Raw genomic sequence first — 15,153 nt, 5'->3', positions numbered from 1 at the left:
CACAGTGTGTATGGATTAAAGAAATATTTGCATATCTCCTTCCTTTGGAATATCTTTATGTACTGCAATGATACCTTAATGCTAAGTACACGTTTATAAATCACTGCGCATTTAAGAAATTTGAGATACGGTTGGATGGAGTTGACACTAGAAATGGCCTGATCATACTATAATCTTAACTCCGTTGTTACTTCTTAAATCTTTTAAATAGTTGTCTCATACAAATACGAAATTTTGTTTTACTAGTCTTTTGCCAGGCGACACTATATTAATGTCGCAATAATCATTTTGTTCAAAATGAACGAGGATCTGATAATTCATGGGACTGTATGTCTTTCAATGATTTTTAACATATACATGTTATCTTTTTTTTTTTTAGTAATATGATGCTAAAAACTTATGAAAGAAAAATATCATGGTCAAAGAAAAGTTATTAATATGCTTGTAATATAATTAGAAGATACCATGTATCTTCACAAAAGAGGTATTTAATATTTTGTAATCGACTTGGCATTAATTTCGCAAGTCGAACTATTTGATTATATCAATCAAAATATCATTTCGTAATTTATGTTCAATTTTCTAGAATTTGATTTTATACTGTGCTTTATATTTCTCATGACAGAAATCAGCGAGAAAATTTTCATCGCCTCCCAAATGATTCAATAGTAGAATCAGTACAATTTCATTCGTTCAAGTAGTCAGTTCTCCTTTAGCTTTCCAAATTCATTAACCAATACATACTATGCTCGTGACGTTCGTAACATACAGTAAGAATTATTTATTACCCAACATAACGATCATTCGAGAGTCATTAAACGGCGAGAGAAAACCGGCAAGTCATCCGAGGCTCACCCATTCACTTCCGCACGAATTTTTCTACGCCGGTGTCCAAGTCTTGCGGTCTGCTAATACAAACTTCATTACCTTTCACGAGAAGATACGACATGAACATCGAGCGATCCCCGACCAAGTCGGCCCCGAAGAACGTCCAACCCTCTCTGCAGCAGCCGTTGCTTCAAGACACCTTCAGAACGGAGGGTTTCTTCCCCCAAAGCGTCACGGAGAATCCCGTTTTCTTAGAAGACAACAGCCTCGAATGTTCCGAGAGATATCCATCGGGCTCGTTCGACTGCGTGGACGGACGACTTGGGAACGAAACGGGCTACGGTACACCGAACGAGAGGAGAAGATACGCGACCGGCGACGTGGAGAGTTACAGGTCCGGTCACTCGACGTCGTCCGACGAGGGCAAGGGCTTCAAGATCGACTCTCAGGACAGATGTCTCAGGTTTAAGGACAATTCGGAGACGCGATTCGGATCGAGCAGCGAGAGCGAGAGGAAGTATCTCGGCTCGTCGTCGAACGAGAGATTGAACGAGGTGAGCCTGGAGGATAGGCCGAGAACGAAGAACTACGTGAAGGTGAAAGGCGCGAAGCAAAAGCAACTGGAGGACGACGAGTTGGATTCTGACCTGAGGATCTACGGGAAGAGCCCGAAATTCGACGAGAACCTCGGCGCCAATTTCGATCGCAGGAACTTGAATTACTGCACGAAGGGCGATGTACTGCCGCGCGATCACCGGCGTTACGACAGCGTGGACGACGTCTCCTTCGACGAGACGGAGATGACGATCAGAAATCGGGACGGTGTAGTTTTCAATACTCTGGATGGCTTCGAGAACGAGAACGCCAATGAGATTTACCACAGACACGACGATAATCGCGCCGAGGACACGAAGCTGAAGAACTTCGAGATATACACGGACGTGGAATCGTTGGACGACGGACGACATCGTTGCACGCGTGCCGAATTGCCGCAGGATTACCTGCGCAAGAACGACGAGCGGAAGTTCAGCGCCGGGCAGATCAAGAGACCGCTCTCTCAGGACGAAGATGTATCCTCGAAGAGCGGCAGGGTGTTGGAGAGTCCCGATGTCACTCCTGGAGACGTTGGTAGGATGCTTAATCTGGGAAACGCTCTGGATGGTCCGAGGCAAGCTCAGGCGAATAAGTACTTGAGCCTGGTGTCGCTGCATCTACCGGTGATATTGAGGCTCAGTGTGAACTGCCCCTTCCAGAATGTTAGGATTAAGTGCGCCGAAATCCTGGAGATGGTTAAGGTGAGCGTGTATTAAATCTCTAATTAGCGTAGTAGCCTATTGATTTGATAGATAGACCCTCTTTTGTTCCTCGTTTTTTTTTTTTTTTTCAACTTAATTTGTTTCTTGGTGTCAAATTGATACAATGGTGAAAGGCTAATACATAGGATAGGATTGCGTGCTTTAATATTAAGGTAAACTATACCAATATTAAAATTTAATTAAAGATTGTGATTTTATCTTCTCAAAATTTTGTTCTCAATTTCATGACGGTTGATTTTCACTTGCTACAAAGGTATAAATACTTACAAAGCTGATGCATTGAATACAATTGTGGTATCTATAATTAGAACTATCTATTGAGAAACTTGAGAAAACGCTGCAACTATTTGCAATTTTGGTTTAAAGGTATCAAAAATACATGCTACACGTTGGAAAAATAGATATCGCAGATCTCTGTGTACAACACAACATTTAACATGTAACATTTTATAAGAAAAGTGTATCAAATTAACACAAGAGACGAGAATGAGAGTTAATAATATTACTAACTTGAAAACATTCGAAACGATAAAATGAAACAGAACCGAGAAAAAGATAAAGACCGAAATTTATTCGAAATAAATTGGATCCTTAGAATGTTCTTTAAAGTTTCAAATTGAATTGTGAGTCATTTGTTTTATGAAAACCGATAAACCAATAAACCAATAAAGAGTATTACGTTTTCTTTTTTTTTTTTTTTTAGAGTAGTTCGAAAATAAAAGTCCGTTATGGTCGCTCTGTTTTGAGAAAGAGTTATTTTTATGTTGTACAAAATAGTAGGTTCAATTTCGCACAATGTTTGCCGATCCATTCTTTAAACGGTGGATCGGCAAGGACTGACACGTTGCGTTAATGGAGTTATTTTAACAGTCTATTTTCGGAGCAGCGCCGAACCGTGGCCTAAAAATATGTTAACCATTTTCATTTGCTTGTTGCATGGTGTTGAACATGTGTAAGTCGCGTATACTATTTATATCAGAGGCATTTTGGAAGTTGTTTTTATAATCGATACAGTGAGCTTACTATGTAAAGCCTGATCGATAGTTTCGTATGACTCACATAAAATACAGGAAAATCATAAAACAAAGTTTGCCTACGTCAAACATTTCTTATTTAAATTACAATACTATGATTTTTTTTTTCTAAAAATATATATATATATTTTTTATTATATTTTTTAAGAAGTGTAGTTAGATGTGTTGTGATAAAATATGTTATACCTTTTTAAATGAAAAACGAAAAAAAAAAAAAAAAAAATATATACGCCCAACGTGGGGCTCGAACCCACGACCCTGAGATTAAGAGTCTCATGCTCTACCGACTGAGCTAGCCGGGCTGTTATTGGGTAACTTGTATTTATATGAAGATCGCAGGTGTGCAGGGATGAAATTTTCAAAAATTGGAAACTTATTACAGGACAGAGGACTTCCAGTACCAGTGCCAGCCTTCGACGGACCTAGTGCCTTCGTCCCTACGTCCGAGGTAAGTAATTTTTATAAAGTGTTGTTTGCATTGTTTTGTTCTCTCCTTATTTCGGTAACCATTTTTATTTTTATAACATTGCAATGGAATCGATCGAATTAATATCAGATGTATAAAATGTTTGAAGGTTAGAATTTATAAAATATGAAAGAGGTTAGTCGTAGGATTTAAAGAACGATTGACATAGAAGCTGCGTGGTTTCTTTTCAACGAAATTTCAGTACGAAATATCAGGGGAAGAAAAACAAAACGATTATAGTCGGTTTAATCTGGGGCATCGAATTGGCGCTCGTAGCGCTGATAAGTTTTGCCTTATGATTGGTAGTTGTCGGTAAAAACGAGTGTCACGATTGGTTGAGAGAAAGACAATTCCATGGATTGGTTCACGTTTACTTGTCCCTTGGTAACCTTCAATTTAGTCTAATTAAGAGCAATTAGGTGCTCTTGCCATTTAAACTGCGATTCTTTGCAACAGAATCAGTTAAAGGAACCTTCTTTATCGATTATGTCATATGCATTTAATACAATTAACTCTATGAAAATAATACGAATATATTTGCATTCATATTGAAACATTATTACAATTTACATTAACGTAATTATCAGATTTTCATATTTTTTTCCCACTGATAATTAAGCTGGTATATCGATCATTTCTTTAATTTCATGTTTCCATAATATGAATTCGTTTCGTTGGCTCGAACATATTTTGCATTTAACTGTTGTATTAACGATTGTTTAAATTATTTGTTTAAAATGCAAACGTTTGAAACGTTTCGCGCAATGGTCGATAGATGGCGCTGTGCGCGGCCATTCGTTAACGTGCAAATTGCCGCGCTAATTAAATTCACTTGGCGGAATAAATTACGGGATTAAATACACATTAAACGATTCGGTTCGTGTTTATAAATGTCGACTTTTATTCTTATCTAACTTTCTCTGGATTTGAATCAGATTAGATTAATCCTCCAATATTTGCATTACGGAAACCGGTATTGCAGGCAATCGGTGTGCGATTAGATAGTAGGAAGAATAATATTTACTTTATGTACCTTCTGATAATAGAAATTTGCTCGAATAATATGAATATGTACATACATACGTGAATTTGCGAAAGCGCAACACGCAAACGAAAAATGTAGCTTTTCTGTCGGTTTTTTTTCCCCCTTGACAACGTAACATTTTATACATCTGATAAAACATGCTCAAAATTATTGCGTATCAAATATTTTTCTACAGCTTTTAACGGTACGTTCAGTTTCTTTTATACATACATGTACGTACATATTGACCATCTGAATTAATTTTCGGCAGTCGCGTCGAAAGTGTACAGTTACTCGATGTCGTGCCACAATTTCAAATTCTTCTTTATTACGGTATTTCGCATGCAAGTCGAGTTTTACCTCACGACGTTTAATATTCTTGTTGTCTTATGTTTTGTGCGTTTGTCGTCGAAGAAAAACAAAAATATAAAGCAGGTAAGTGTAAAATAAAGTATTTTACAATGTGTGTCGCAATTCCAACTTAATTTTTGGTTGGATAACAGTTAATAATTTACGTTCACGTTATTGTAAATATCTGTTACACTTCAGTAGATCATTAGACTGCAGATTTTTATGTATTTTTGTACTACGTATAATCGTAATAACTATCAATGACGTGACTTTGACATCCTTTATAATATTATGTTCCATTTATCTAATACTAACGATATCACTTCATTATCTTCTTTAAATGATTTTGCATAATCATAACAAGAGGTATATTCTTTTCGCAACGTGTTGAATTTTATCAGAAGCAGATAATCCCTTCACTATTACAATCTTCTGATTATGATACGTTCCAATTTAGAAATAACAATTTAAAGTTTAATAAACTTCCAGTTATTTACATCGTTCGCGTTGTTCGTAAAACTACGTTCCGAAGAACTTATCGCTAAAGTAGAAGATTCACTCACAAATCGAATTGTCCAAAAACATTTGTTTCATCCTTTCACTCGTTTCATCTTTGACGAGGATCGACCATCGTCGATGCGCGTATCGAGTATATATCGTGTATCGAGTTGCTCGGATCGAAAAATCCTGGGGGAAAAAGCGGCGTGCACGAATTCCAGGATCGCTCCTTTGGAGTTGGCCAATCTCACGTGCTTGTGCAGCGGAATTCAGCTGGGTGGTGCATCGAGCCAAGTTCAAACCGCCCTGAATTTCTAACATGGTATGCGATTTCTGTGGCATCTTGGAGAGATGCCCAAAGTTTGGCAAGAGAAAGAGGTAAACGGACGGCTGTCGGGAAGGATGTGAAGAGAGAGAGAGGCTCAGAGGAATCCTGGTCAGGTCATTGCAAGTCGTAACTCGGTCCAGCGACCGCAAGTGGCTGCAAGTGTCTCGTATACAAGCTCCATTAAGGATCTAATTGAATCCCTTTCTTGCTGTTTTATTTTTCGGCCGTCTCTCTCCGCTCGCTCTGCTATCTTCGCGCTCGGTCTCACCGCTGGAAAACGGTATTTCTATTGAAAACCTCTTGTGTTTTTACTCTGTTTCCCTCGTCCTCCATTCGCGAAGATTGTATTACGATCACGCGAACCTAGAATTTTCGAATTCGCGTAATTGCATTAAAACTCCTGTTTCATCGGGTCTCCTCGACCAGCGCACGAACGATCGGGGTCACTGACTTCTTTCTATACGTCTTTCAATTGCCTCTGACCGCTATTCATCGTTGACGACGTGAAATACGTCCGCTGCAAATGATGCATGTTACAGTTGCGCTGTGTGCACTCCGTACGGTGCCGTGCAAATGTTTTAGACCATCTAATTCTATTAAAGGGATATCCCCATTCAGCGACGACGATTTTAAGCGATTTATTGCATAAAAAAATTGTCAAGTGGAAGGGTTTCGAAATATTTGGCTTTGTCTTGAGACCACTCAGTGTGATCTTTGGACAGTTGTCTTTAGTATTCAAATTATTGTTTTCCGTAATTTATGTCTTCTAACAGCTGTTACGATTTACATTGTTGCATTCATCTGAAAGAAAAGAATCAAAGATGAATTTAAGCTGAATGAAAATGATCATCTCGCGAACCAACACGAGGCAAAAGAATTTTTCACATTTGTATCTCTTTAGATAGTTTTAGTTAATTATTAGATATTTCGTTTCTTAACGCAAAATTGTTTAACCAAGGCACAAATTCAATTCGAACTTCTCTCTTGTCGATAGTGACGTACAATTGCTTACGAATGTATTCATTTTGGAAGAATAAAAAGGGGAATACTTGATGTTGTTTCTATTGTTGCCTCCCAAGAAAAGTTTAAATCCAAGCAGTGATATTTGTCTGAAAAAGAAATATCAATTGATTTGAGATAATTAACGTTTTCAAGAATGTCTAAGTTGCTACTGTAATAGAAACGTTATATTTGGAAATGTATAACGTTTTAATATATTCGTTTCGTACATTCTGCTATTCTCTATTCAGTTCACAAAACTGATTCCTGTTCTTCATTTCCATTCCTCCCTTGATTCTCTGTGATCCCATACATATTCTATAACATTTATTGTTAAACCAGAAACCTATTTATTGTAACATCTTTAGCAAATTTATGAACCAAATCAGATTTTATTAAGTAAACAACATTGTAGAAGGAATAAATTAAGACATACGAAGATAAATAGATAGCCCAAGTCTTTTACACAGTACTTGCATACTTACTTGCGTACTTACGTATTTGTATTTATGCACAAAAACAGGAGACATTATGATGTTTGTTTAATCTAAAATTGCTCGGAGTCTTTCCACTTGTTTTTTTAATCCTGCTGGGATCTTTTTGCATCAACGAATATTATTAAAATGAACGTAGTATTTAAATATTTGGAATTTTATAATTACGTTCTATAATTAAAATAAATTTTAAATATTTATTTTCAGCACATGTATTTCCACGTGTCTTACATTTATATTTTATATTCAATTTTTCGTGAATCTCATGATTTCTACGAACGGAGTATTTCGAAGAGATACTCCGAAAACACGAAAGGAAAATGAGACTAGCAAGGTTGAACCTCTACCTCTCTGTATAGACACGTGAAACGTGAATAGTAGTGAGCACTTTTGTTATTAAGGAGATAGTTATCGTTAATGTTCAATTGTGAGGAGCTCGGACAGGTGATTCTAAAATATAGGCCCCGACGCGAGAGAAAGCCGTAAAACGGCGGATAGGGTAGAAATAGTGAAATTTCTCATGTAAATCCTCTGCCAGCCACGTAGCCCACGCTCGGTTTGTAAGCCCTCGCGTAAATAACCAACTGCTGCCTCTGATATACCTGTGGGAATATTATCCGAGAAATATTTTCAGAGACGAATATTGAAAGTGAGCACGATATTTGATCCAATCTGTCTTTTCTACCGAGCGTTTCCAATTTTGTTCGATCTCCAGTTGTGCACGGTGCACGCTGAATGTTTATTATCCGACTTGTGTCAGACTCAGCGCGTAAATTCTGACATAATAAACGCGGCAATAATTTTAAGGCATTTCACCGTGTAGATATTGTTTATCGTTCCATTTCGTTTCGACAGTGTCGAGTTGTTTGTCAAGCGTATTTTCGCCGTTCGTTATATTTTCGCAGCCTCGCTGTGTTATTCCTCTTTCTCTTTTTTATTTTTTTCGTCGAAGGAACATTTCCCGTACTTTAATTGTTACGCCGATAATTCGATACTGGAATCGATATCGACGGTGGCAATAAACGACCCCTCGATATCAGCGTTGTCCAGTGATAAGGAATTTTTTCATTTAGTTACCACACATTCCAACTCTGGGTATCGATATAACCTCGAGTTAGGTTATCTTTATGACTTATTATGTGCGTTATTAAATGCCGTGCAGCGAAGAGGAGGATATTATTACACGAGGAAATAGGGATGGGTTTAATATGTATCTACCGGTCCGAGTTAAGTTCAATATCTAATTGCAAGTCTCGTTTCATGGGCTTTGAATATTATTCGAAAGTATATTCATTGGAAATAAAGATAGAGATAGAAAATAATATATCTACAATAACGTAATGGAGTATGTTGCGTACATGTACAGAAAAACAACAATATGCTTCAAATTACAAACAAAATCTTTGTCACACTAAAACTAAAAATCATCCACCTGTAATATTCGGAAATTTCCTAAATTGAAAGACGTGTCGTTGATTGTTTTCCAGTTTTCTCTTTTTCGTTAATTGCCAGATGAAGTTGCAGTGCGCGTTCGAAGCGATTTTATTCAGATGAAACGCTATTATAATCAAGAAATTGTATAATCAAGTTAATATCAATTCAGAAGATTAATTGTTGCAGTGCAAATTCGTGGTATACTGTAAGATGAAAAATAAAGCGTCGCTGTTCGTTACATTATCAGTGCAAGAATGGGATTGTTTTACGAGCATTAGGATTCGATTTATACTTGTAGAAGTATTCGAATTCATCGAACGTACTTGTAAGGTACTCGAGCCCATCTCTACTAGCAAGTTGTTCAATCCATAAACACGGGGCATAAACATATACGGTAGGCAAGATTAAAAGAAGGGTGGATTGAATAAACGAGTCAAGTGTTGTAATAAGAAAAAGGAAATAGGGACCAGGTGAAAATAGGGTGGTTGTGAGAGTCGGAGAGAAATTGGGAGATATTTTTACCCTTGGGAAAAATATCGGGAGGGAATTATACGTATATTTTCGTGGTACGTCTTCGGCTAATTTATCGCAAATAAGGCCAATCGTTTGTTCACGGCTTGGGCCATTCAATATCTTCGATGAACGTAAATTTATGTCAATTACGGTTAGTCAAAGAAATCTTCTTCATACAGCTACCGACTTTTAAATATACATCTCAGACAGAAGAAGGAGCGTTTTAAATGTTTTACCGATCTTAATTAATTTGTTGAGTGAAATTTGATTGATTCCAATGTGTCGATAGTGTTTTTTTTGCAGTTGTTTAAAAGAACATGTAGATAAATTGGAAACGTGATTTTTACGGACAGTAAAGAAAATGAAACTGAATGTATTATACATTCTATTCTATCCTATTATTTATTTATTACTGTGTTCTATTATATTATTATTATTACATTATATTTTATTTTAATTATAATTATAGTAACAAGGAGAACACATTTTGTGGAGTTTAATTTATTGATTTTTTTTCTTCTTCTGAACAAATATAAATATCATTTTTCTTTTTCTTTAGAATTTGCATAACTTCAGTGCTTTACGTATGTTACTTCGCTGTTTTATTTTAAATATTTGATTGATCTTTGCAACTGTATTTGCTCAAGTCTTCTAGAATTTTTTATCTCGCGTTTTAATTTCTTTCTTTCTTCGTCTTGGGCACAGGACGAGTTAATTTCAATTTCAACGGAGGATTGTACTACATTATCCTCGATTTTCTTTGACGTTGAGCTTCGGCGCGGAGCTTCTCAGTAGCTTGCATTTCCGAGCCATTGCTCGTTATGGCTGACACGCCTTACACTGCACACGCATTAGTTCCTCCTAATCTATAACAAGATACACCTTGGACTGGTCTTGCTGGCTATCAGCTCAACGTACTCGCGGCTAATTGCGATCTGCGGTCACGGCAAGGGCTATTTCTACCGCGGGCTTGAACTTCCATCCTCGTACCAAATGAATTATAGTTCGTGATTTACGGCGAACCGCCATGAAATAAATTGGAAACTTTCAGCCGAGTTTCCCTTTCGAATAAAATAAAATCTACGTCGTTCTTCGTTTTATACTTTGACCTTCCATAAACATCGTGTAACTTGAAAGTTACATATCCACATTTTGAAAATTTTTATTGCTTTACTGCTATAGCTTATCGACAGTACAGAGGTACTAATTAATTTACTTGCAATAGTCACTAAATTTTGGATGAAAAATGAGCCACAGCGGCAAAAGTCAATTTCGACAATAATATCAAATTAAACAAGTTAAACGAAATTATTACGAGATTGAAAAATTTCATCATTATTTCTCAATAATTTCATCAACACAATCTGAGAGTTGTATGTCGTATTGAATGAAGTAAATCTTTACTCCGCTAATGAGGTATACTCTGTAATTTAATATTATTTAATTTCTGTATTATTAATTTACATAATATTTGAAAAAAATGTATAGTACATTAAGCAAGCTAATATTCTTTTACGAGCAGACGAAATTCTGATTACCGCGTGTTAAAAAGTGTCTCGAAACGTGTGTTTAAACAGCTGATAGAAATTGCGACGTATACGTGGGACGATGTGTCATGGTTTTCTTGCTTGTTATGAAAACCAAGGGAATTTAGGTTACTGGAAATTACTAGTTGACACGATTGCTAAGGTTCTCCGTGGTACGCGAGTGGTTTCTCGAATTCGCAAATCCGCGGCTTACTTTATGAAGAAACTTCCTACTGTATCGTTCACCTGGACTACGCTTAAAACTCTTCGAATCTGTGTTGGTTGTTTGTAGGAAGTGGCTTATCTCGAGAGAGAGAGAGAGAGAGAGAGAGAGAGAGAGAGAGAGAGAGAGAGAGAGAGAGAGAGAGAGAGAGAGAGAAGTCTGTGACGATAGCAAGTGTGATACAATCACTGTACTTATTTCATCCAGGAGGTTTTAAAATGATAATACGACCAATTAAATACCAATTGAATAACAACTAAATATCGATCAAATAATATTTAGAAAATTTTATTTCCAGCATCCATATGCCACAATGGATGTTCAATTTTTTTTCGAACGTAATATCGAATATGTTGAACAGCGTTTTTCATTCGAAAGTAAAATTAGTTTTAAAATATTCACGATGTTAAATCGCCTTTGTATCACTGTGATGTTTCCTTTATGAAATTCGCGCAGTACAATGCTCATAATTATTCAATACGTGAAAATGAAAACATTTATCATTAACCTTTCCTCTTTGTATTTAATATCGATCTTCTAATTCGATACGCCGATTATAACGCTGGGATTTCTATTCCTATAAATAATCTAGAATAAATAAATTAAAATAAGACGTCATAGTCAAACAATTTTAAATAAACCAGCTAACGTAATTAAATAAAATGAAAAATCTGCTTCCACCGCATTTTTATCGTAACAGAATATTTGATAAAAGTGAAATATTCCGTTTCACGTAGCAGCCAACGTGGTCGAGATAAGATTATTAAATTGTTTATTATTCATTAATGTTTCCCTCTCGTATACTTTTTCCGTATTACGCATGAAATAAGACAGTTTCGTAAGCGACACGGTTAAACAGATCAATAACAAAATATTTCTTTAAACAAAATTTCCTATTTATTAAATTCTCTGCATAGTAAAATCAATATCGCATCAGTTGGCTACTTCAATTTTTCTCGTTAATTAAAAATTGGATATTTAACAGTTTACCTACCGGTAATTATATTTCGCGTACTATGTAGAACACATTACCAAGAGTACAACCACATCGTAACGTAAATTTACTGTACTGTCCGACACTGTTTGCTCCAATATCCGAAAATTCAACCCGTCCCATTGAATTTTCAATACACCCGGTGGAAGCTGAATTCACGCAACGCGAGATCGCGGTCGTCTAGACCCCGGACATCAATCATGGTTAGCCTGGACCACTGTTGGAAACTAGCTTTCTTCGGTACCGTTATCGTAACCTACGTATCATCGCGAAGCAGCGTCAGCTGTTGTGAATAGGGATGGGATCAAGTGCGATACGTATAGCTGCGAATCCGAGTCAAGTGCGATATCTAGTTTCATTTCACGGGTTTCGAATGCCACCTGAAAGTAAAAATGTTTCAATGAGCACGCTCGAGCGATGTATTCATTTTATACAAGTCGGTTTGAAACTCGTAACTAGTGAAGTTTCGACGAGGATAGGAAAATTTTCGCAAGTGATACACTTTGAATTTTGGATATTAGACACAGTGATCCTAAAATGGTGAAGCATTATCTGAGGCTCTCACAAACTGTAATCAATTGTAATCTCGTTATACGGCACACTGTTCAATTTTCAGTTTTCAAAAAACAAGTTAATTACTTTTATGACAGGATGAATTTTACTTAATTTCAAAGTCAACTTAGAAAATAATGTTCGCGATATCATCACTATATGCTAGGTTTTAATTTGTGGAGTTAATTAATTTGGCTTTTTAAGTAATTCACTGTAATTCGTTTAAAATGAGGTTTGTTCTGTTTTTTTCAGTTCTCATATCTGCATGTTTAATGTATTAATGTAATGAAGAATTCCTGTATTTTCGTCATGCGATTTTCATGCGTTACACTCGAATCGAACGCGACAACAACAAATTTTTGAAGCCAACGTTCAACTGATGGCTTACTCTTTTAAAGATAAAGTTGTGTGGGATGGGCAAATTCTGGGAAAGGGCCCACAACTTTCTTCAGTGCCCGACAATTGCAGAGTGTCGCAAGTGGCGTATTGTAGAAAAAGTTAGGCCTGGGACTAACCAGGTCTAGCATTTAAGATTTTAAGGGTATGGATGCGTTTGTGTGTATGTGTCTATGAATGACAAATTTTGTGCAGATGAGGAAAAAGGCAGTGAGTGTCGAGCAGTCGGAAAGAAGACAGTGAGTTGATAGTTGTGAAAGAGAGAGAAGAGAGTGAATTCAGAGTCTAATAAGTTTAGCAATTAAGAAAATAGTGTAAAATGTCACTTTATAATCATTATCAACCGAATTTTCTTTATTTAACTTTAAAGAAACAACCATCTTTAATCAAAATTCCTACAAATTGGGGTCTCAAGCCGGGATTCCTACAATTGATTCAAGTTAAATATTGAATAATATGATTTATTACAAGTACGACACATTTGCAATAAGTAAATTTCATTTTTTTTTTTTTTAGTTAATTCTAAATTAAGCAAAGGTTGATCGTTTTCTTAATTTTATGATTGTGAATAGTGTTACGGCAAGCTCGGCGGTGAACGGTAGTTGCTACCCGCTTCGCTAGTCGCTCTCTCGTCGTGCCTTTTACAGCCTCCGCAGAGATGTTTTAATGAATGAGACGTTATGTGGAATAAATACTTATATTTCAAGACTAATACAAAGTGGTTATAAACTGTATGTGTGATGTGTCGGGAGAGGGCACGCTAGCTCTCCTTGTGATTGCCGCGGAGTGGACGGTATTTGGACTGATTTAGTGTAAATGAAAATGAATGTATAACTGACGCGGAGTCAGTCCTCTGACGGACTGCTTGTGACTCCTTGAGTGGTCTACGTGTGACTGCCTTTCAATCGTCTGTTCGCTACGTGAATCTATGTCGCTTTTAGAATTGGTATGCGACTTTCTGGAGCCGGCCAGAGGCACCTTGTTTCCTAGACTAGGCTTTGTTTATGCCCTACCAAGCTTTTTCACATACTATCTCTCCCTCCAAGGCCAGAGAAAGTGTCCTTAGGTGAGAGGTATGTTAGCACATCTGGCAATTCTCGGCAGGGTCGAGGCTTTGTAAGAATTGACCTGACTGACGCCTTGGAGGGTTCTGTTCCGCGCCAGAACAAATAGATTTATCATAGTAAACCAGAAGAATGGAATAGTACAGGCAGTGTTCAAATGAGTCAAAACTTTTTTATCGTTCTATTATACTGATAATACTAGTACTATATTAATAATACTATTATATCATTTTAATATTACTAATATTCTTTGAGTGGTATTTAGTAGTAAAATATTACTTTGAGTGGTATTCAACGACTGAAGCTACTTGTGAGATAGTCCCATCTCTATTCACCAGTATTCGAATTTGTTTGAAAGTATCGTCTTCATTTCTGCAATATTCGAAACTAATCCACTTATTAATTCGATTACAAACTACCATTATCATTAAAAATACTTACAGAGTTCCAAGTACTTATAAATAGTATCCAACGACCAGAGATTCGACTCAATCAGTGTTCGAATTTACTTGAAACTGTCATTATCATTTCTGCAAGTATTCGCGAAACATACGTCACTATAATTCGACTATAAAGTACCATCAGAAGTACCATTATCATTAAAAATATTTACAGAGTTNCCAAGTACTTATAAATAGTATCCAACGACCAGAGATTCGACTCAATCAGTGTTCGAATTTACTTGAAACTGTCATCTTCATTTTTCTGCAAGTATTCGCGAAACATACGTCACTATAATTCGACTATAAAGTACCATCAGAAGTACCATTATCATTAAAAATACTTTCCGAGTGCCTTATAAGCACTTATAAACTTGTATTAAAGATTCGAGGCTACTTGTGAGGCACTCGATCCCATCTCTAGTCCTGAAATTCGCCGAATGGTTCGATCGGCGAGCGACCGTGGAGTTCAAAACCGGCCACCCGTTTCGCACACGTCGCCGTACTCGTGGACCAATCGGGCCTCGCCTCGAGGAGAAACAGCGAACCACGATGATCGTATAGGCGGCAGGGTTTGCAACCGGTGCACGGTCCTCGGTTCTCGCGTCTGTTGCGCGTTCGCTAGCTTCCTCCCCTTACTCTGGTGGCTCCCGTCGCGACATCGCTCTTCGCG

At 36.9% G+C, this 15,153-nt stretch overlaps 1 protein-coding gene, 1 long non-coding RNA gene and 1 other non-coding gene across 6 annotated transcripts in view; 1 reads left to right on the top strand and 2 right to left on the bottom strand.

Moving 5' to 3' along the window:
• The window catches only part of LOC122539115 (sestrin-1), a 233,758-nt gene that overhangs the window by 35,581 nt on the left and 183,024 nt on the right, over positions 1-15,153 (top strand). For both annotated transcript variants that reach the window (XM_043673766.1, XM_043673765.1), the window contains exons 4-5: positions 941-2,123; positions 3,561-3,626. In XM_043673766.1, the coding sequence (XP_043529701.1) occupies positions 941-2,123; positions 3,561-3,626 (1,249 nt within the window). The remainder of the gene's footprint in view (positions 1-940; positions 2,124-3,560; positions 3,627-15,153) is intronic.
• Positions 3,408-3,480, bottom strand: Trnak-cuu. The gene has a single exon. It is a non-coding gene; the product is annotated as a tRNA-Lys (tRNA).
• On the bottom strand, positions 6,681-15,074 carry LOC122539127. 3 transcript variants are annotated; one of them, XR_006308989.1, is made up of 6 exons: positions 14,654-15,074; positions 14,482-14,570; positions 14,320-14,412; positions 12,029-12,408; positions 7,075-7,162; positions 6,681-6,954 (listed from the first exon to the last, which is right to left on the bottom strand). It is a non-coding gene; the product is annotated as an uncharacterized LOC122539127 (long non-coding RNA). The 3 variants fall into 3 exon arrangements; XR_006308988.1 differs by lacking the exon at positions 7,075-7,162 and having other exon boundaries at positions 6,685-6,954; XR_006308990.1 differs by lacking the exons at positions 7,075-7,162; positions 14,320-14,412 and having other exon boundaries at positions 6,692-6,954.

Source organism: Frieseomelitta varia, unplaced genomic scaffold (assembly GCF_011392965.1).
Source record: "Frieseomelitta varia isolate USP_RPSP 00005682 unplaced genomic scaffold, Fvar_1.2 scaffold_191, whole genome shotgun sequence".
Lineage (NCBI taxonomy): Eukaryota > Metazoa > Arthropoda > Insecta > Hymenoptera > Apidae > Frieseomelitta > Frieseomelitta varia.
This window is presented reverse-complemented; position numbering and strand designations above follow the sequence as displayed.